The sequence below is a fragment of the Lissotriton vulgaris genome, unplaced genomic scaffold, assembly GCF_964263255.1.
Source record: "Lissotriton vulgaris unplaced genomic scaffold, aLisVul1.2 SCAFFOLD_850, whole genome shotgun sequence".
In the NCBI taxonomy this organism is placed as follows: domain Eukaryota; kingdom Metazoa; phylum Chordata; class Amphibia; order Caudata; family Salamandridae; genus Lissotriton; species Lissotriton vulgaris.
In genome coordinates, this window is record NW_028247634.1 from 56,327 (window position 1) to 79,196 (window position 22,870).

Consider the following 22,870-nt stretch of genomic DNA (forward strand, 5'->3'; position numbering starts at 1 on the left):
TGGTGTTCATTATTGAAGGCGCTGTGCAGATGCGGCCCGCTGGAATGAGAGTAACGTGTCAGCCAGTATTTCACTGTATCATACTTGGGCCTTTTTTTAGACTGTGTTCATCAGCCATTGAGGACTTGAAAAAAGTTGTACTACTTTTTTCTGCTACAAAAGGACATTTTCTTTCTCTTTTTACTGCTGTTGTTCCCCAAAGCAAGACCTGGAACGAGCTCCCAGTCAACATCAGATGCTCCTCCACTCTGCACACCTTGAGGAAGTGCCTCAAGACATGGCTATTCGACTGATCCGGATCTGCACCCCCACACACCCCAGCGCCTTGAGACCCTCACTGGTCAGTAGCATGCTTACAATTCCCTGATTGATTGATTGAATGCATTGAAAATATATGCTCACTTTCTAGACCAGATGATGGCTCCATACACAAGAATCACTTTCGTGAATAAGCTACCGTTAATGAATAACTTCACCTTCGACTTTAAATTTAACCATTAATTAACATCACATGTTGGAAAAATTGTAGCCCATAGAGGTGCTAGACATTTGGAGAAACAAATTCACTTGTCCAATAATGGCAGCCGGAGTTGGGAGGAGAATGCATCAGTTGTAAGAGAAGCACATAGTTCTCCTCATCAAATTAAGTTCTAGAGTTGCCCATTCCTCTGCTTTGGTCTCCACTGTTGGGACTCAAATAATAAAGGGGGTTCAATCCACAGTACACAGAGCAGGTTGTTTTCCATCTTTGATTGCATTCTTGCCAGGTAATGCAAAAAATCACCAGTATACTGTATGTACAATGGAATTTATATTATCATGCAATGCAGAAAAAATATACATACAGACCTACTGGTTGCCGTTTTGAATTGATACGTGAAATATCAGGTCTTTGTGGTAGGTTGTGCAGATGTTTACTTATTTTTGAAATACATATATATGATAGGAATTCCTAGAAAACGGTTTACCTAAAACTTTTTTGTTTTGTATGATCTATTGCATATACTGGCATTCAGCAAAATGTTGTTCATTATTGCCCTATTGTCATTTGCTGGCCCTCCATGCAATGTGATATATGCATTTGTACCGGTTCATGCTGCTCTTCTTTCGTTCTATAAACGTTTTCATCCATCACCACAATAGAGTGCTCTCTGCCTTCCAGTTTGAGAGTTATGTCATACGTTGCACTCCAGACTTTAACGCTGCGTGAGGATTGTTTCGCCATCACGTTTGAGTGAAGCATATAGAAGATTTGTTCTCCTTACCCGTTGTCAGCTGTGCCGATTAATTTATGCAGCCACTGGGGAGATGATTGTATTAACCCCTTTACTGCTAAGGCTATTTTCTTTCTTTTATGTAATTTCCATTGAAATCAATGGAAAGTCCATGACGAGTTACCCTTGTCATTAGCGGCGAAGAGGTTAACATAAGTTGTGTAAATTCACAACTTTTCATCATTGTATCTAAAAACTGTTTAGCTTCCACCTGGCATTGGTGAGGTGTAATCTAATCTATGCACGTAAAAAAAAAAAAAATTGTGCATTTGGAAATTTTCTTGGATGCTCAGGTAAATTTATGTCCTGATGATTACCATATAATCATACAAAGGTCGAAACGCCATAGACACATATCTGGCCGTAATTAACGAAGGACGCATCGTCTTGCCTGTTGATGTTTCAGTGTTGTTCTGAACTCCCCTTGCTACATAATCCCTTTTTTTTTTGCCACCTGTCTGGTTTTTTATTGCACAACAAATATTATATGTACCAGTATATATTTCTTATTTCTGAGTGCGTGGTCTCAAACTTGTTTTTATCTTTAGATTGAATACATTTTGCATATTTTTTTAATATTTCTTATATGGGCTTTTCTCCTTTTTTTCTATTAATTTTTTAAGTATGTATAGTTTTTCCTTCTTCCAAAAAGCTTAATTTACTGTTATTGATTGTGTGTGAAATTGATATTTACATAATACCCTGAACCGGTGTTTGGACTAAATATTGATTGCCCCTGGTTCAGGTTTACAGGGCTGCCCCTGTTGTTGTTAATGATAAGTTGCACTCCAGCAGTTAATGGTCATTCTTTCTTTACATCTCATATTTTAGCTTTTCCCTTTTAATGTATTGTCTGAGTCAATCTTCTTCAATTTTTTAAAGAACTCGATGGTCGAAAAGCTAGAGAGCCCTGTGGCGGGGGAGAGTGGCATTAAGAAGCGAGTTAGGTTTGAATCCTGTGCAATCATTTGAGGTGCTCTGCTGTCACCTTCTTTGCACGTACAGACACAGGGTTTATAAAGCTCGGACACAACTGCAGTGATCGCAGCACCGTAGTAGGCTGATGGCCAGGATTATGAGGAGCATCATTTATAGATTTGCAAGGATCAGGCACTGAAATCTGGACGAGAAGATGAGAGGGCCTCTTCAAGGTGGCAAGGTGGAATATTCTTTGAGAGAGGAGTCTACAGCTGTTTTCTGAATTACAGGAGGTTTGGGGCCATTCAGATAGTTATGGAGGTATGGCGGCAAATCATACCCAGGTTACAACTACAAAGAAAACCACAAAACGCGAACACAGACTGGATTAAATGTGGGATTGGAATAAAGAGTGATGCAGCATGGGAAGACGATGCATGGATGAGGTCAGCAATGATGCAAACATGGTGTCCGAGAAGAGGAAATTCTGATTTGCTATGAGCTCTTTCAATTAGTTCATAATTTAGTGTTCGTCTTTTTCTGATTAGGACTAGAAGCAGCATTAAATTAAAAAATGGCTCTAACGCACCCAGAACGCCTCTGCATGCCTGATCCTCGACATCCCTCTCCGCAGCCATATCACACACCACCTGAGAGACCTGCACTGGCTCCCGGTCAACAAGAGGTTAACCTTCAAGCTCCTCCCCCACGCACACAAGGCACTCCACAACACTGGACCAGTGTATCTCAACAGCCGACTCAGCCACAACACCCCCACCCTCCAGCTTCACTCCGCAGACCACACCCTCGCCACTGTCCCCTGCATCCGAAGAGTGACCGTCGCGGCAGATCATTCTTCCACCTCGCCGCCAAAAGATGGAACACCCTCCCCATCCGCCTGCGGCAGACCGAAGACCTTCTAACCTTCAGGAGACTTCTCAAGACCTGGCTCTTTGAACAGATGCCGCCAGCGCCTTGAGACCCTCACGGGTATGTAGTGCGCTCTATAAATGCTATGATTGATTGATTAAATTCTCTTGAAGCCAGTCACCCAAGAGCTTGGTGATTCTAGGACTGAGAGGGAAGAAACATCCACCCGTAAGGGGCTCACAAACCTAGTGCAATTGGGGTGCACTTTAAAACTGCCATGAGTAACAATCGGATTTAAGGCTGGGGCGTATGCAAAGAGTTCTGGCAGGGGAGACGTACCACAATGGAGTCGCTGGCTCCAGTCGAGAGGTAGATGTCGTCTGGGTTGGAGGGGATGCCACCATCTCGCCTCTCGATGTACTTTGCAACGTCATTCCGTATGAGCTCAATGCCCTTGCTGTCAGTGTACGCGCCTGTGAAGAGATAGAGTGGTTAATGTATTATTGAAGCCCCCTCACCCCCTCCCATGGGTCAGATGCTCCAAAGGACAAACTGAACCATGGACGTCAATACCTCAAAATGTCAGGGGTAGCAGACGTGACATCACACGCCCTTTGACCTTGACTTTCACTCACATGCATGCTTGCACATACACCCACATTCAGACAGACACTCTCACTCACATATATCCACTTTCACCCGCAAGCACGCAAACATACATTTAAAGTCTTTTTTTTTTACTTTCTTCAGCTGTCAGGGAGGAGCATCTTTCAGATCATTGTATTCCATTTTGTTTAACACTAATATGAATAATCTAAAAATATTAAAGATTAGAGTAATGAAAAAATTACAGAAAACAAGGAGAGTGAGCATAAAGCGGCCACTGTTCTAGGCATTGATTATGCCATCTCTGAGGGCAGGGGTTGCAAAGGCGATGCCAGCGGTCACTAAGGGCAAGCCAGGAGTCGCAGCTGTGACTCATGGCGACCCCTAAATTTCAACCATGATTACTGAACACATGACATAAAAGAACACATATCTGGTGGTTGATTGGTTTTGTATGGCAGCTTAGCTCCCTTTTTTGGAAACAACGGCAGTACTAGTGAGGTAGTGTGGCTCACTGGTTAGAGGCGGCAGACCCGAGAGCAGAGGACGGCCCGGGACCAGGGTTCGATTCCCGGCGCGGCAGGTTTCTGGACCAGGGTCAGCGGACTCGATAATTCTCTCGCCTCGGTGCCCACTCTGATCAGCGATCACACTCGGCAACTCTGGGCATTAGCTTGCCTCATCTTCACTAACGGCCCCACCAGACCGCCGGGGATGCCTGGTCTCACCCTGGAGATACCCATTAAGGGACCATCTCTCAGGGAAGCCAGGAAGGGTTTCGCAGCGGTCGAAGCGCCTTGGGACCCTCCGGGTAAGTAGTGCGCTATATAAACGCCTATACATTTACATTTACTACCCGCTTCCGTACACCAGGATGTGGAACAACATCCCTGTATCCACCAGGACCGCCCCAACCCTGCTCCAGTTATAGGAGCTGAGGACACACCTCTGTAAAGAACACCACAAGACAATGATCCTGTGGTCTACATTCACAGCCCAGCTCCCCTCTAATCACTCACCGACTGTACCTTCGCCTTTGACCCACTTGGCGCTATACAAAACACAACATACACACACACTACCTACTTGCAAGGATGAAGCATTTGTAACATCATTGAAGTGACGCAACCCTCTCCTTACCAATACTGTGTCCACCACACGCTTCCAGGATCCGCCTGGCCTTCTGCTTGGCATCTTCAGGGAATTTGTTGTCGTTCAGCAGCTCAGGGTAGAGACAGAGGGCAGTCACCTGGAAGAGCAGAAGGCAATCACACAACATGTTCAATCACAATGTAGAACACCATCAACCAAGAGCAGGACACTCAGAACACAGCACACATTATATACAATTGCCCTCAAATAGAGGGGAAACGGGTACAAGAGAGTGAGACTCAGGAAAAGGGCGTAAATAAGGCAGGCATTTGGACTCCAAGTATCAGTCTTGCCTGGCCACAATTTCCCCTCCATTTTCTTAAACGTTCATGGACACTAAGATATTGGCTTCTAACTTGCTGGCTGGCCCCTGCGGGCCGCATCCTTGCTAGATGTTCAGAATATAAGAACATGTTCATATAATCAACTGAAATGGAAAACATTAACATTGCCAGTAGCTACCCTGGGTGTCTTGCCTATGTGGTAGGGATTTGACCCTCGTTGAGCTACCTTGGACGCCCCTGCACATAGGAGTTCACATCAGGAGTTGTCATTGCTGCTGGTGACAAAGCCCAGTGATTCACTGGTTTATCAACAGTACTAGCAAGAGAGGCTGCACCCCTGCCATAGTCATCAGAACCAGCAAGGGCATTTTTGAATGACAAGCGGCAGTGAAAACCACAACTACCCGCTTTTCACTTCTGATCGGACCTAGAACTCCAACATGGCCGCCTCCTTAATGAAAAAGTTGTTACATAGCCAGCTCCTCCAACAAAGCCACACAGGTCCATCGTGCTACAATGGGGAACTCAAACTGCAGGTCTGATACAACTGTACAGCCGAACACTGTGTGCACTACATTGTAGCAGGGAGATAGCGTCCCATACCCCTTTATGGGGTGCTGGAGCACCTTTTCGAAAGGTTAACCTGAAACGCAATGGGAGAGTGCATGGCTGTCTTTGTTGTGATCCTCTGTGTGAAGGGACGGACGTGAATGACAGAGGAGGAGTTGTCACCTTCTTCCAGGGCACTTCACCTGCCTCTGCAAGAAGGAGGGCAAAGGAGTGAGAAACAGGTGTGCAAATTAGAATGGTAATTAGGAATAAAACCCATAGAGAGCTACACAACACCATCCCCGGTCGGAGAATGCCTTTACACCAACAAAAAAGGTTGGTAATCAGAGTTGCCCAGCAATTCGTGTGCCAGCATACGCACGGCAGAGATGACGTCAGAGGAGTGACAGGATGCCAAAAGAACTGGAGCTGGTTGCACGAACAGATGCCATGCACCCTTTTAAAGGCAGGGACACTGCTATTGCTGAACAAAGGCACCCCAAGAGTGAGGAAAGAAGACAAATCAATGCTGGTAACCTCAGCAGGGAGTACTCCGTCTTCAAAGGCCCGGGGTCACCTCCTGCTTGGCCAAAGGAGGCCAAAATGTTGAGCAAAGATTCGGACCCCAATCCCAAATGGATGCGCTCAAGCTGGGTAAGTGGGGTAATGGCTCAGATCCTAGCCAGACTGGTGCCCTGCACACGTGAGACATGTCTCAGGCGTCGCTGCCCTGACAGCTCAAGAACAAACCTGCCCACCTGGGTCACTATCATTGGTGGCTCCTCCGCTATGGGGGAGGAGCGTCGCCCCACTACTTTCAAGCAGTGTGAGAAGCAAAAACATAAAATGTTAATAACTTTCAGTTATTACCATTATATTTGTTTTGGGCGGGTGTGCGGGCGGCTTTTCGAGCGGGCGTGGCTACTCTGCGAGCAGGGCAGTGGATGAGTGGTTTTCCCACTTTTAAGTGCGTAATGACTGTTTGGTCGGCTCTCTTCGTCCGCTCAAAGCAGTAATTTGCACTTTCCCCCTGCATTACAGCCTTCATGGAGAGCATGCCCACCCCTGCATCCCCTGGCTGCGCGCTGTGACACTGCGCTCAGACCAATCACAACGCTGCATTGCAGTGTTGTGATTGCTTAGGTGAGGCAGACTGGCTTCCAGTCATGTGTCAGAAACAGGAGTGCAGGAGCAGCGATGCGGGACCCGGTAGCGGCAAGGTAGGCGATTTTTTTCTCGCTTCTCTCCACAATTGCGACCTACCGCCTGTGAACCCCACAGCCGCCCCCCCCCACCCACCTACCAGCCATGCCCGCTGCGACTGGTCACCATCCTGCCTTCACCTCAGTATGAGAGCCCAGGCTTCTTTGTTCTCAAAGATCCTTGTCTTTCTAGTTTACATGAGGGGCGTCCTCCTGACTTTCTAGAATTTCCTGAGAGACAACTTCTACTTTCACTATTCGTGGGAATGACAGTTAAAGGGGGGGGGGGTAAACAGTGTGGGGAAAGCAGTCTTCTGCTGCTCCCATTGTGTCGATGCCAGCACGCCATAGCCTTGATACTCACTTTTTGTTCAGTTTCAGCCCAGCTCTTCTGTGACCTGTGACCCTTGCAAAAAAACCTTTTATACGTCTCCAATCTTAACTTTCATTCCTGTTTCGTCTGCCTCCTCCACCTTCAATAAACTTTCGCTAACCTCCAGAAAAACGCATTTGCTCCAACCAATAGCACCTCAACAGGGGTCCTTTGCTGTTCTAGACTACTCACGAATCAGCCTACTTGAATGATAACTCCTGGTTGCAGAAATGTGATGGAGTCTGTCAGACACTGTCTGCAGAAAACCTCTGCCCTGGGGGAGCAGAGCCGCAGCCTGCCGTGTGCGGCCAAGAAAGCTGACTCTCAGGTCTCAGAAACGTCTTAAGGAAAAATCTATCTGCCCCCAACTACTTCAAGGCTGTTACATGCTGTTCACAGCACCTAGGGCTTGCTTTTCGGGTTTCTAGGCACTACGCCACACCCTACTGCCCCTTCCCTTTGCAGAGAGATCGCCCACACCTTGCTTTTCAGGTCGAGGGACCTATAAGCTGCAAAGCAGCTTCCGGTCCGGAGATCTTATGTTGTATAGTAGGGCTATAGAACCCACCTCCCTGCCCTGTCTCTCCTCCATTGGCTGGCTTCCTAAACGGAGGCCAGCCATTGGAGGAGAGAGCCGACCCTCCAAAGAAGCTCCGCCTTTTTTGGATTTGGGGGCATAAGTTTTGCTGTTCTTTAGACAGTGACGGTGTCCGTCACTCAGGACAGCAAAACACGCCCCCGAATCCGAAAATTTCGGAGCTTTGCAGGCAGCAATTTCGGCCAGACCGCGTCAGCCGTTGCATCCATCTGCTTGCTTCCATGAGCCTTCTTCTCACGAGCCTCCTTCTAACAGTTATTCATCTCACTCCCAATGATATTTAGTGGTAGCCCCCCGCCTCCGCTCCTATCTTGCAACTAAACTACAGCTAAAGCCCCATTTGTCCGCTCCTGTTAACACACTTCGGGAAAGACAGTAACTGCTTTTGGTCGGGAGGGGGTCGCCATTTTCAACTGCGAGGAAGACAAAGCGCCGACTAGTGAGTGGAGCGGGACCTAGGCGAGCTGACATCCCGAGGCAGAGCGAGGAGGCAGCGGCTTTCTTGCTGCTCGTGTTGGTGACCCCCTCCTGTCTTCCCCCTCCCCTTGGACACCGTTTTCTCCACCTCCCCCTTGCTCTCCTCACACAGTGCCATTTATTTATCTATTTATTTATTTATGCCATGTTATATAGCGCAAACTTTACCCGAAGGTGTCAGAGCGCTTCACAATAGGGACAGGGCTGATACATGAGACCAATCATGTGAGCAAAGTCCAAAACAAACGTTACATTAAAGAAGCAAAATTACAATCGTCAGCCAACAAACTACAAGAGGCAGCAAGGGTGCATTACAAAATGACAATCGTGAGCCAACAAATACAAGAGGTAGGAAACGGTGCATTACAAAAGTGACAATGGAAAGACCCGACCACCGCATAGTGTGCTGGAGTGCGGCCCACGTCCTGCCTAGCTGCCGCACGCCCCGCGTGGTCCCCGTGCCCACCCCACACGCACGGGCTCCCACTCCGCACCCCGAGCATCCCCACGCCCCTAACACAGGACTCAGTTGGCACCTCCGTGCCAAGTGGTGCTCTTCCCCGACAGCCTCCGACAGCACCTCACATCCCCTGCCATCTTCCGAGCCTAGCTTTCCCCGCAACAGTTCTTTTAGGCCGCCAATGATGCCCTGTACCACCATAGACCACCACCAGTCCCCATCCACCACACCGGCAACCTTCCATCAATGCATCGTGTATGTGTGTTTTGTCCTAAGCCAATTTAAACAGCTGGCCCTGCATAACGAAAGTCATTTTGAAATATGGAGCCACAAATAGCGTATTTAGAAAAACCATGGTGTTAACCCCAGTGGAGCGAAAACTTTCATTGGCTCGGCGCATCATATGCGGACTTTCTACTCTATTTGTGATACCAGCCATCCCAAGCCTAGCTTTCCCTGCAGCATTTCTTTTAGGCTGCCAAAGATGCCCCGTGCCCCCCCACGACCAAAAACCCGTCCCCATCCATCAGACCGGAAATCTCCTCCCGCTACCCGCCGTAGCTCCCTGCCTCCCCCACATCCCTCCCCCCCGCCTCAAATTGGTGCCCGCCTCACTCGGTAACTCCTTAGGAAACATTTGTCACGCTCCCTTGCGAGCCCTCCCACCCCTCCCCCCACCCCGCCTCCGGCCGAAGCCAGCGTTGAAGCACCATTGTGCAGCTCCGCGATGACCCGAGCGCTTAACCCCCTCCCACCGTCCTGGGCAAGCAATCCAAGGATACCAGCGCCCCCCCCCCCGATCTTTGAAGCCCCTTTCTGCCGTGCAACGATCGTCCTGATGTAGTCCATGCAGACCTACAAGAGCTGTATAGAGGGACAGTGTTTCCGGATAGGATTCAAGGAGTGCCTGAAAGTTTTAGTGCCGCTTTGTTGAGCTGTCATGCGGACTTGTATTTATTTTGTGTCTGTAGACATCATGGGATTGAGCTCTGATCTCATTTGTCTAATTATGAGATTTATACTGTTGTGAGTGCGCCAGACTGAAATGCACTGCTATCGTGAATTATCGACTGCTAAATGGTCGAAAGAAGAATTCGGACAGCAATGGATTTTAACCACTTTTTAAAAGGCATGGCTTTGGTGGAGCTCTAAACATAGATTTCAGTGAAATAAGAAATAGGATGTTTCTGATTCTTACTGTCTGAGTCTAGTGAGCCGATGGTAATGCAGTGTAGATCAGTTACCTAACACACTTTGAGTTTGTGAATATATAAGTGAAGAACTACTGCTTATCTTGTATTTCTTGTTTATCGCAGAAATAACCCAGATGCAGTGCTTCAGACATGCATGAAAGCCTGCTGCTTCCTGCTGCTAGTGCTTTTTAGGCCGAGGGAGTGTTAATGCAGAGGTCAGTCAGTTATTGAACTGGGAATAGTCACCGGCTCCCAAACCTGTTAGGGCTGAGGAAATGGAAAGTTATGGGCAGGCAGGGGGATTATAAGATTAAATGATTAATTAATTAAACTCAACAACTTTCGCAGTAGGTTCTGCAAGCAATAATTGACACGAAGTGTGCGTAATCGGGGATGCTCCATCAGTAACCTACACCAGAATCATCCTAAACGGAAACAATTTGAGAGTTTAGTGTGATATTCAACATCGACATTTTATAAACACGATGCTGAAAGTTGTTGCCCTGTAGCCCAGTGCTTGCAAAAGTGAACGGGCAAAGCCTGCCTGCAGGAGTACAGATGGATAACAGCCCTTCTGCATACAGGTAAACTTGACATTGTACCAGTAAATCTCCTAAAGTTGTGACAGCATGAAGCAGATAGAACAGATTTGCGACAAGAAAGGAAAATAAGCCAATGGGTCTCGCGGCTCGCCTCTTTGACTTTGCCCATGGGGATCTCTTTCCTTTACCAATTTTTTTTGCTGATGCCATCAAGACAGAGCCTCTGTTCCCTGCTTGTCATCCCGGTTTTTCTGTGCCTATGTGTGCGTGGCTCTGTCTGTGTGTGCGTGGCTCTGTTCAGATTCAGAGTGCAGAGTGCAGAGTGCAGATTCAGAGTGCAGATTCAGAGTGCAGATTCAGAGTGCAGATTCAGAGTGAATGCCATTTATTTAACGATTAAGCTATTGGCAATGTAAATGACCATGCTATTTATTTATGATTTAAAAAAAAAAAAAGTCATGAGCAATACCAATAGCTCTACCTTTAATAATGCCGAGACCATTGCATTGTAAATGCTTGTTTCTACATTTTGAAGTTGAAATACGTTGAGCCTTCCATCTAGTAAATGAAAATTTCCTCACATTTGATTAGACATATCCTGAAGCAGGGGTGTTAGTTTGTGCAATCGGCTGGATTTGCTACTCAAGGCTGCCCTTAGGGAGAGGAGCCACTTGTATTGTATTTTTCCATTTCTATAGTGCTTCCTGACACTTGTGAGTTGTTCTGAAATGCTTTGACCTATATGCTACTGATTACAAGCGTCCATGTCGTCGGCTACTGCCCAGTGTCCAAGGCAGACTGCCCCATGCATTCCACCTTCCCTCATGCCTCTCTACTGCATATTGATGCTCTCAACCACCAGACACCACCAGAGAGCCTCAACGCATGGGCATCACTGAGACGGTCCTGTCTCACTGACATGAAGCAACCGGCTCAGATGGACTCATCCAGACGCCCACTGATCACAGTTGTTTATGGTACGGTCCAGCCACTACTTACTTGTTCCCAAACTAAATACATCCCCTGTCCTCAATAAGGCTACAAATGCAAAAAAAAACAATTCATGGACGGAATGCTGAACAATGTCAAATATTGTCCAAGTACACATATGTCTACCTATATCCATTGTTTTTTTTTGCTCCCCACGCCATTCCAGTTTGGACCCAGTCATATGCAAATCAGTCTTAACCCTGCCCACCATGGGAACAGTCCAGCCCGAACTGCCAGGCCAGGTTCTCCTTTTACCACAAAACAAGCCTCCTGGGACTGGTTTCCGGGGTACACCCCTCATCAGCCAGGCCAGCTTGAATGCTGTGGCATGGCGAGCATGGGGCCCATAATTTGCATACGGCTGGGTCCAAACTAGGACGCTGTGATTACCAAAATAACCATGGATTTACCCTAGATCTGTGACTGGGGGGAATGCTTGAAATGTTTAGCATTAAGTCCATCATCTTTTTGTGTTGCGGCAGTCGCCTTGAGTGGGTATGCCCAGACTTGGGTCCCCTGCTCACTATGCCACTGGATTCAAGCTAGCCTGAGTGATGAGGGGGCGATATCTCAAAACCAGTCTCAGGATGCTTGCTTTCTGATTCAGAGAGGACCTGGCTTGGCAGTTTGGGTTGGATTGTTCCCAAGGGGAGCAGGGTCAAGACTGATTTGCATATGGCTGGATTTGAACTGGAATGGCATGGGGAGCAAAAAAACCAATGCATTTAACCCAGATCTGTGACAGGGGTGAATGTATGACAATGTTCAACATTCAGTCCACAATCTTTTTACGTTTCTATCAATAAAACTACAACACTGGCCTGAACATGAAAGTGAGACCAGTCAGTGGCATCTGTCTTCTCCAATCCTGCCACTTCACCATTCACATCTGGATGTCTGCCCTTCACCTTAAACTCATCCAGTGCCAGGAGCAAGGAAGGGGCTGGGAGACCTGGGATTGCCCCGATGAAACGGAATAAAGACGTGTCATTGTAAGATTGTGGTGACATGACCATGGAGTGGGTGATGCTATTTAAACTGTGAAATGTAATTCGGAAGGTGCCTGGCAACTTTTTGCATAGCTGTGGTTTTTTTGCTTACTGTTTCGGTTCCCTTCGTTTCCTGACTTCTTCCCTGCATTTGACTCTGCTTGCTGGATCCTGTTTGGACTTTGTTGGTTTTCTGTGCGCCTTGTTCCAAGGATGCTCGCTTCCAAGAGATTGTTTGAGTTGGCTCACGCTACCCTTGCACCGGCTTCCATTATTTTTGGCTTAGAGTCCCAGCGTCCCACCGTCCTGCAGTGGGTAAGCAAATCCTTTTGTGTTGACCTAAGCACTGCAGATCTAGTGATGTTTATTAGAGGTGCTAAATACAGCTATGCTTTATTTACAGATAACAGAATCTGCCTGAGAACCCCAGGCTGTCACAGCTCTATTGTTTGTGCAAGAACTGAACCCTGAGAGAGACCTGCCTCTATCACCATGGTGTACTGGCCGTCTCTTTTCTCTCTCACCCTTTTCTTTGCCCTGCATTCTTTCAGGCTGCTCTCTGTATTCGCCTTAGTCATGCAGAACCATGCGGGCATGAACTCTGGAACACAATAGAATGTGCCCTGATAGACAGTAGTTCTAGCTAACCACTGGTTTAGGCCTCGCTCTGCCCTTCATGACAAACTGTTTCTCTAAATTGCCCCAGAACCCAATGATAAACCTTTGCTTTAGAAAACAACCGATCTCAAAAGTGTGAGCCTCACACATGTCTCACTGTTCCCCGGATAAATGGAGTAGAACTTCCCTTAGTAGGTAGGGTCTGGCCAACGGAGACAGCGAGAGGCGCACAGGTGACACAGTCTAGATGCACAGAGAGAACCCTCTAAAGTGACCCTTACTGATCTCATGGTATCTTACCCTACCTACTAAGGGAAGTTTTACTCCCTTCATTTATCCGGGGCACCAACATTTGCGGGCCTCTGTAAATACAACTTTCGCACTCGGTCCTGAAGAAGCAGCCTGGATCTCCCCCGGAGACCATTAAAGCGCAAAACATGTTGACCAGAACATATGCCCACTAGGGACATATAGTTACCCAGCTACCAAGCGACATAATACCCCTTAAAGCGGCACCATACACTTTGTTTTAATAATGACAGAGGGATCACCTTAATAAAAATGAATCACTCTCCCTCCAACCATTTTTTAATACACCTTCTAGGACTTCACTGCCACTTACACCCACAAACCCATACGGCTTCATCAAAAGATCTCTTAGAAAGAGACCCTTCGGGGGACCCGTAGGGCATTACAGTGCAGGCCCAACGAGGAGCAAAAGCCCAATGATGAAGCATGACATCCTTCGGGGTGTGTGAGGGCATCAAGTGTGTGAGGGTGTGTGAGGGCATCAAGAGGAGGACACACGGACCCCCACAATTAGAGTAGCACACAACAAGAGTACCTCTTACTTCTCTTCTTTTCCTCTCTCGACTTAGGAATGGGCGGTGACTCCTCTTTGATATAAGTACCGCATACTACATCACCTCCTTCCTTAACACATGAAAATGAAGAAAGATCACAGTCCTGCAGTTTGCCAGATAGTGTAATGTCCTGGGAGCACCTAACCCGTGGGCGGACACATTTATTCTGTTCATTTTGTACCTTGTTGATGCAAACCTCAGACTCGGGGTGCGCCATTCGGTCTTCTCCGACCTGGTTAGGTTGAACAGGATCATGTACCTGCTGTGAAATCTGCTTTGAACCATCTGTTAGAGAAATCAGGTTCCCCATCACCCACAGCGCTGACGTATTAGCACCCTTGAAAAACCATCAGATCAAACAAGGTAGCAAAAAGGCCCCCTGGTTCAACGATGACCTTAAGAAATCCAAAAAGCTATGTCGTACCCTCGAGAAAACCTGGAGAAAAAACCCAACCTCTGACAACCTGACCACCTTCAAGGATGCCACCCGCAAACACCACCAATTGATCAGATCCACCAAGAAATCAGCATTTAAAGATCGACTCGACAACAACGCCCACAACAGCAAGGAACTTTTCAACATCGTCAAAGAATTTACCAACCCCACCGCCGGCACCAACGACATCACTCCCTCCCAAGACCTCTGCGACTCTTTATCCTCTTTCTTCCACAACAAAATCGCCGACATACATAACAGCTTTGAAAACCAGTCCGATGAACAGCCCACTCCACCCACCTCCGAACCAAAACAGCACTCTCACAACCTGTCCGCCTGGAACCCAATCACCGCTGAAGACACCATCCGCCTGATGAACTCCATTCACTCAGGATCGCTAACCGACCCATGTCCCCACCACATCTTCAACAAAGCAGACTCCATCATCGCACCCCTCTCCGCGATGTCATCAACTGTTCCTTCAACTCCGCATTCTTACCGGAAAGTTGGAAACATGCCGAACTCATCGCCCTTCTGAAGAAACCCACAGCTGACCCCTCAGAACTTAAGAACTACCGCCCCATCTCACTCCTCCCATTCCCTGCCAAAGTCATTGAGAAAGCCATTAATAGTCAGCTCGCCGCCTTCCTGGAATCCAACAATTCCCTCGACCCTTCACAGTCCGGCTTCCGAGCCAAACACAGCACCGAAACCGCCGTCATCGCAGCTACAGACGACATCCGAACACTACTGGACAACGGAGAAACAGTTGCCCTCATCCTACTAGACCTCTCCGCCGCCTTCGACCCAGTATGTCACAGCACTCTCATACAACGCCTCAACAACGTCGGAATACAAGGAAAAGCTTTGGATTGGATCATCTTGTTCCTCGCCGGAAGAACCCAGAGAGTCCGCCTCCCCCCATTCAAATCAGAGGCCACCGAAGTCATCTGTGGTGTACCACAAGGATCCTCACTCAGCCCCACCCTCTTCAACGTATATATGAGTCCCCTCGCATCCATCGCGCGCCAACACAACCTCAACATCATCTCCTACGCAGACGATCCCCAGCTGATCCTCTCCCTCACCAAAGACCCTAACACCGCCAAAACCATTCTACACGAAGGAATGAAAGAAGTAGCCGAATGGATGAAGAACAGCCGTTTAAAACTTAACTCGGACAAAACTGAAGTCCTCATCTTAGGGTCATCCCCCTCTGTCTGGGACGACTCATGGTGGCCACCGGCCCTTGGTACAGCACCTATACCTGCAGATCACGCACGTAACCTGGGCTTCATCCTAGACTCCTCCCTCTCGATGACCAGACAAGTCAATGCCGTCTCTTCTTCATGCTTCAACATCCTACGCATGCTCAAAAAAATCTTCAGCTGGATCCCTACCGAAACAAGAAAGACAGTCACCCACGCACTGGTCACCAGCCGACTGGATTATGGAAAAACCCTTTACGCCGGGACCACAGCCAAACTACAGAAAAAACTCCTACGCATCCAAAACACCTCAGCCAGACTCATACTGGACATTCCCCGTCACGCTCACATTTCCGGTCACCTGAAGGATCTTCACTGGCTCCCCGTCAACAAGAGAATAATGTTCCGTCTCCTCACCCACGCACACTAGGCCCTCTACGACCTAGGACCCGAATGCCTCAACACACGACTGTCCTTCTACACACCCGCCCGCCAACTACGATCATCCAATCAAGCCCTCGCCGCAATTCCACGCATCCAAAGATCCACCGTGGGAGGAAGATCCTTCTCCTACTTAGCGGCCAAAACCTGAAATTCTCTCCCCACTCACCTCCGTCTTACACAGAACCACCTCTCCTTCAGAAAGCAACTAAAAACCTGGCTATTCAATAAGTAATGCACCCACCCTCCCTCTAGCGCCTGGAGACCCTCTGGGTGAGTAGTGCGCTATACAAATACTTGAACTTGAACTGTGTTTCTCATCAAAATATGTCTTTTCATACTCTTGTTTCTTTAGCACGGTTTTCCTCACAGAATTGAACCCTTCGCCTTCTTTGCTTGAGAATCACTATGTAGCCAACCAGGAGCCAAGTTAGATCTGGCTTCCCTTCCCCTCAACAAAGTAAAAGGAGACATAGCTATGTTGAGTAATGAGTACATAGGTAATAAGCAGGGCTCGAGTCGCGGTACCACGCGGGTGGACGGCGTTACCGCACTTATTTTACCGGGAGCTCGATAACTGCAAACTGCAACTGAGTGCAAGCCACCATTCGTGATGTCACTTCTTGTCGTGACCTCAGCGTCCCCCCAATTCTTTTTTTTAGGACTTGTGCCCTGGTAGTAAGGTCATACTGCTATAGCACAAATGCTCTCTAATAACAGCACCTACAATGTAAAATGTCTTGGGGCTCACCTGCCGCAGGAAAGTGATGGGCTTCTGGCCCATGGCCTGCGCATCGCCGATGTTGGCTCGTATCACCTCTGTGAATGGCTTCTTCACACCCTGCAAGGAGAAAACACAGACATGTTAGGAGGACACGACTGTAAACGACACCAGGTAACAAAAGCAAAAATAGCTCTATGATGATGGCCACTGAAACTTATAGAAACTGTAAAAGAGAACAGGTAACAAAAGCACACGCAACACCGTGATGATGGCCACTGAAACTGTAAACGACACCAGGTAACAAAAGCGAAGACAGCACTGTAAAGATGGCCACTGAAACCGTTTACATTCGTTATAGAAACTGTAAACCACAACAGTAACAAAAGCACACACAGCACTGTGATGATGGCCACTGAAACTCTTTACATTTCTTGTAGAAACTCTAGAGCTCTAGGAGGTGGGAGTAGGAGACAGGCTACCCACAATCATACTGAGAGCAGAAAACAACGGAATCACAACCTACACTGGATAAAATGCAATGTAGTGCGTGAGATGGCTGATGTTACAGCGCCTAGAAACCACAAGGCCGGAATTGGGGGATGGTGTTATAATTTAGCCTTTGCGGAATTAAGTGCGAGGTTACAATTTGACCAGCACAGCGAAAGGGGCACCTAATTCGCGGTGGGCCTGAGGTTCCCAAAGAGGGCCTTTTCAGAACTGGATCAAAACAGTTCTCATTGTACATCCTTAAAGAGTACTTTTAGTTGCACCAAAAGGACTGCCGCCTTGGCGACTAGTGGGGGAAATCTTTTCAGAGAACCTCAAAGATGCTCCTTCTCGCATACCTTATCCTGAGTGAGTGACTGAGTGTAAGAGGGAAGATCCAACAACTGCAGGGCCCACAAATGTTTGACTGGTGTCTAAACTACGAAAGAAGCACTGATAAAGCCAACAGGTCTGCTGTTTAATCGTCTCTTTCTATGGTATGTAGTTGTCATTTGTCTGCTGTGTGATATGCTAGTGTTGGTTTATAGTTGTGTGGAATCAGCAGATGGTTGTTGTTGGCGTTTGTGCCATTGAACATTGCTTTCTTTATATGTAGGGCTAAAACATACCACCTTTACGCAATGTGGCAGCCATCTTGGAAGCACAGGAAAGAACTTTCCAAGATGTCTGCCGACTGCAGCTATTGATTTTACCATTGCTTGAAAAGTTGTATCGCAAACATTGGTAAAGACAATAGCTGCAGCCAGCCATTTTGAAACATTGTGTAGACTTCCACTGTGTTCACCATGATGCGTCTAGACTCAGTGACCAGACCATCTTGGAAATAAACAAAAATAAAATAGTCACCTCTTTTGGCTTCGCCAATAATGCCACAATTTTACACACATTGGCAAAGCCAATGATAGGGGGTGGCAGCTGGCAACCAGGGAGGAGAAGGTGGGGGAGGGGTGGCGCAGAGACACCAAGCCACAGCAGTGCTCTGTGATGGGGGAGCATGGAGTGGGAGAACCATAATAAGGCTGTGAGGAAGGCAAGGAAGTGAGACGAGGAAGCTTATCTGGTACCGGGAAAGTATTGGGGTGGAGCTAAAATGGCGTCCCCGTGCGAGTATTGCAGTACTTTACAGTAGGTCCTCGCTGGGTTCGGCAGGAGTATTGCAGTACCTGGGAAATGAGTTTTTATGTTTTATAATGTTGGCTGCGGGATAGATGGGGGATCCATCTGGGTCACCCCCACAAGTACCTGGGAGTCAGGGTGTCTCTACCCTGTACCCTGATACTCTATTTCTAAACCTCTTTAAGGACATGGAGACAGTCTTCAAATCCTTCAAGATCAATAACAACATTTGCTTTTCAATTGAGGCCAGCTAATAAGATCGCTCAGTTCTGCGAACCAGGAATGGTCTCCATGCTACCAAAATGGCCGGCAGGAGAAAAAGCTCCCTTTGCCAACCAAAAGGCCCAATTTTGTAATTTAAAAAAAAATGTTTATAGATGGATATCAGTCCGTGATGGGCATGTGATGGAAGGTTTTCTACATTCATGATAAGTGTTAATGCTGGCCTCAAAATTATTGTGGGCACTGCGGAGTAGCAGTGCTTTTGCCTGAGATTCTGAGCCGACCCAGTCACACTAGCCCACGCAGCACAGTACGATGGTGATGACCAAAGTCAAAAAGCCACAGTAGGAGGAGCACTCCCCCTGCAAGCCAAGATTGGGGAACACACTGCAATCACTTAATTTTCTTGATAAATAAAGGACTGGTCACAATCAAACATATTCCCCAATTGTGAACATTGCTGTAACAGGTCGTAGTGCAGCGCACGGCGGGCTGACCATTTTGCTAGGTTGAAATTTGGTGCAGAGAAGAGTGAAACAACAAGTCCTAGCCAGGGCAAAGTTAAACACACACACGTTTCTCTAAGCCAGATGCAGCTGGTGCCGAGTACCCAGACAGGGACCATTGGTCATGAAGTCCAACCCACAGTTAAGTCCAGACGCAGAGCTTCCAACAGGGGGGCTTGTCGGGATGGAAAAGGTCCTCTGCATGGCTCTGGAGAGCATGTATCCCTACCTCAATTTCTCTATAGTAACTCTCTTGTTTGCAGAAACCTACAGAAGTTGTGTGTGTGCACGCTGATGGCTCCTTGTGACATGGATTGCAGTCCACTGATGGGGCTCTGTGGTCTGGAGGAAAATGCTGAGTGCACCTTCTCTACCAAGGAAAACTACTTGTTGCGGGCGGGCCGTGGTGGCAGCAACAGATATTGTGGCAAGATAGGGATTTCTACTGGTTTCCTTGCAGGGGAAGTTGTCGTCTGGCCTCTCCTGTCATTTACTGCATGATCATGATGATGATGATGATGATGATGATGATGATGATGATGATGATGGGGGGTAGGTGTTTGTAGCTATGTATGTATTAGGCCCTACGTGTTTGCTATATACTATAGGGTAGAAAATCAACCAATGGGAGTTGTAGGGCTTCTCTCCAGCACTTCTGAGGCCCTCTGAAATGGGGCATCCTTGAGGAGATGGAGGACCCCCCTGTAACGCTCTGCTGCCCCTTCTTCATCTTCTCTTGAGGAGTTAAGCACACCAGGTTATGCTCTGCATTTTAGTAACAACAAGTTATGTATTAACCATATTTTTTACACAGAACTCTTGAAGTCCGTAACTCCACGGATGGGGTAAGATGTTATACCCCTTCTCTTCTCTCATTTTTATTTGAGGGCCCTTTTAATCCCCTGTGGCTATATCGCAACTCACACTTTAGTGGATCTGATTCTTAATGGAGTCAAGGCGGAGTCTAGGGTTGCTACAAGCACTTATTGATCAACCTAAGATTCGTCTGATGCTCAGATTTTTTTGTTGCTATTTTTAGATTGTTGGTTTTTAGTTCTCCCCTGAGCCAGCGCCTGCGCTGTCCTGCGAGACATTTAGTAAGCGGCTTTTGAAAGTGCCACCACAGGTTTTGGTGGCCTCAAGCTTGTGTGCACGTGAGCGTGCAGCCACCATCTGTCTTTCCTCCGTCAAACAACATCCACTTCTCCCCCTCCCCCACCACAGATCGTTTCTCGTGGCCGCTCGCGGGCGACCAATGCTTGTTTTTTTCTTCTTCTTGCGTGCTTGTACCAGCTTGCTGCCTGCATATAACATGGCTGCAGATGTCAGCCCTGTGCAAGCTCCGGCTCACTAGGCACTCAGTACCATAACCCAGCTCCTCAGTATCTCTGACTCACTCTACAGCCTGTGACTAAAGCCTTTAACCTTTGCCCTGCGGCACGCGCCATCAAGTGATCGGAGAGCCCCACAAGCAATTGGTTCAGGTTTGTTTGGAATTTTAATTGTTTCATTGCTTCGTGAATTTCTGTTCGGTGGGATTCAATGGTACGCCGTGTGGGTAACACGTTTCAAATATAACTCCATGTCCTGTAAGCATTCTACATTAGAACATCGACTATAATGTTTAGATTTTTGGCTTAACTTTGTGAAATCGTACCTCGGTTCTTACATTATTTATTTTTAACAAAAAATTCAGTACTCCCGTTAATACAAGGCATTATATATTTTAACGATTTTTAAGGACCCACAAGCTCTGTCTGCAAACTGAATATTAATATTGAACAAAAGCGACCAGCCACTGTGCCAAGGTTTATGCATCCGAATCTGGAGTGCCACAACAGAAACTCTTCGTACTTCAGGGTTGGGGTACTGCGCGCCGGGACGCCGTGGGTGAAGGGCTCAGATAGGTATAACCTGAGTCCAGTCCCTCCAGCTGCCCCGCGACACCTGACGAAGCTCTCTCAGGGCTAGGAGTGCCCGGGCATTTCCAGGGCGGCTCCTCCGAGGGGCACAATCCGCCGCCCTGGTCAATGAGGACAACTCAACTGATGTTTAAGAGGAGGGGGGGGTGTAGGGAGGGGGGAGGGCGGTGGCCAGGAGGCGGCACCAGCAAGTTAGAGGACAAATGTGGGATGGTTATAGCCAGGTCATCTCCATGCTGCCAGTGTGCCACTCCATTCCACCCACCACCACCCGACCGAGTGACCCCGGCTCGAATCTAAAGGCCAGGCGCAGCAGTGGCAGGCAGTGTCTGAGTCCTGGAAGTCACCTACATGGGCCAGATATCTCTTAGCCAGGGGCGTAACACAGGCCCACGCAGCCCCTGCAGTGCGGGGGGGCCTCGAGGGTCAGGGGGCCCCCCTGGCCTCACTAGTCTCAGCAGAGCAGAGGAAGAAGACGACTGCAAGCAATGCAGCATTGGGCTTAGGCGCTAGCAAAGTTAAATGAAACACTGACTGTATTAACACAGTCTCACCCCTCCCCCCCCCCCACGCACGCTCCAAGGGCCCTCTCACACGCTCCAAGGGCCCCCTCACGTCACGTCTCTTCTCTCGGCAGCCCCCAGCCAGCACACACAACGAGGGACGGTGTCGGCCCGGCCTATATTTAAACATTAGACGAGGCATATCACAGGCAGCTCCTGCGCAGGGGGCCCCCACGCTCCAGCCAGGCAGGGGCCCCCTCACTCTCAGCACTGACAGTAAAGGAGGAACTCCATTAGCCAGGCCAAACAGTGCACGCAAGCACCGACGGTGACAAATGCCTCTATTTTTTTAAAACTTTATTGGGCGGTGCGTGCAGTAAGTGCGCACTCCCTGCTGGTCTGCCAGAGCCTTTAAATTAATTAAATAGTTGGCGCACGCGCACTGCGCGGGGCAGGATGGCTCTTTGTCTTCACTTTTTCACAACAACACCACACGGAGCGGAGGATGGATCAATGATAAGGAAATCCTTACTTAAATCTATCTGTGTTAGATAGACGGTATTGCCTGGCCTTGCCCAGTGTAATTCGCCCTGTCTTCTGTGACCCGCCCCGGCGCCCGCCTTCAAAGGAAAGCTGCAGGCTAGCCAGCCAGGCCTAAGGATAGCGACGAGCGTGCAAGACCGTCGTTTGATCAAAACAATGGTACACCTGTTTTAGAGAGAGGTGCATATTGCAGAAGGGAGATGAGATGGCGGGAACGGACCGTTAAGGAAATATTCATTTTAGCACTGGCAGGGACCGGGCTGGATGTCTGAGATGATGGGGGGTGCGGGGGGAGGGGTTGAATATATAACCGACCGAAGCAGAAAGGGATGGGTGTCCGCGTCAGTTATGTGTTTACTGGGGGAGGGAGTGCTGTGGGATGGGTGTCCGCATCAGTTATGTGTTTACTGGGGGAGAGAGTGCTGTGGGATGGGTGTCAGCATCAGTTATGTGTTTACTGGGGGAGGGAGTGCTGTCCTGATGGGCCTGCAGAATGCCGTGTAAACGTTGCCCACAACACTAGGACCTATTTTAAAATCAATAAATTTCACTATTTCCAGTTTACACATAGCTCGAGCGATGCATAGTCTTCCTTTTGTAGTCTTTCCTTGTCCTAGGCATCTGGAACTTGAGCACCACCTGCCTGCTTCTAGCTCACCAGTTCCACGCATGTGCCTCCAGTCTTGATAGCTGAGCACTCTGTAACTGAGGGCATGTGCCATCCTGGTTCTACCTGTTTGCTTTGCCAGCTGGGCACTATTTTTCTCTACCTGTTGGCAACGCT

General features: G+C 48.2%; 1 protein-coding gene across 1 annotated transcript in view; it reads right to left on the minus strand.

The window, feature by feature from the left end:
- Window positions 1–22,870, minus strand: part of LOC147665086 (alanine aminotransferase 2-like) — a gene marked incomplete at its 3' end in the record, with an annotated part of 350,428 nt that overhangs the window by 53,065 nt on the left and 274,493 nt on the right. The window contains exons 3-5 of the mRNA XM_086949769.1: window positions 16,795–16,884; window positions 4,809–4,917; window positions 3,402–3,535 (exon numbers count right to left, since the gene is read on the minus strand). Of these exons, the coding sequence (XP_086805895.1) occupies window positions 3,402–3,535; window positions 4,809–4,917; window positions 16,795–16,884 (333 nt within the window). The remainder of the gene's footprint in view (window positions 1–3,401; window positions 3,536–4,808; window positions 4,918–16,794; window positions 16,885–22,870) is intronic.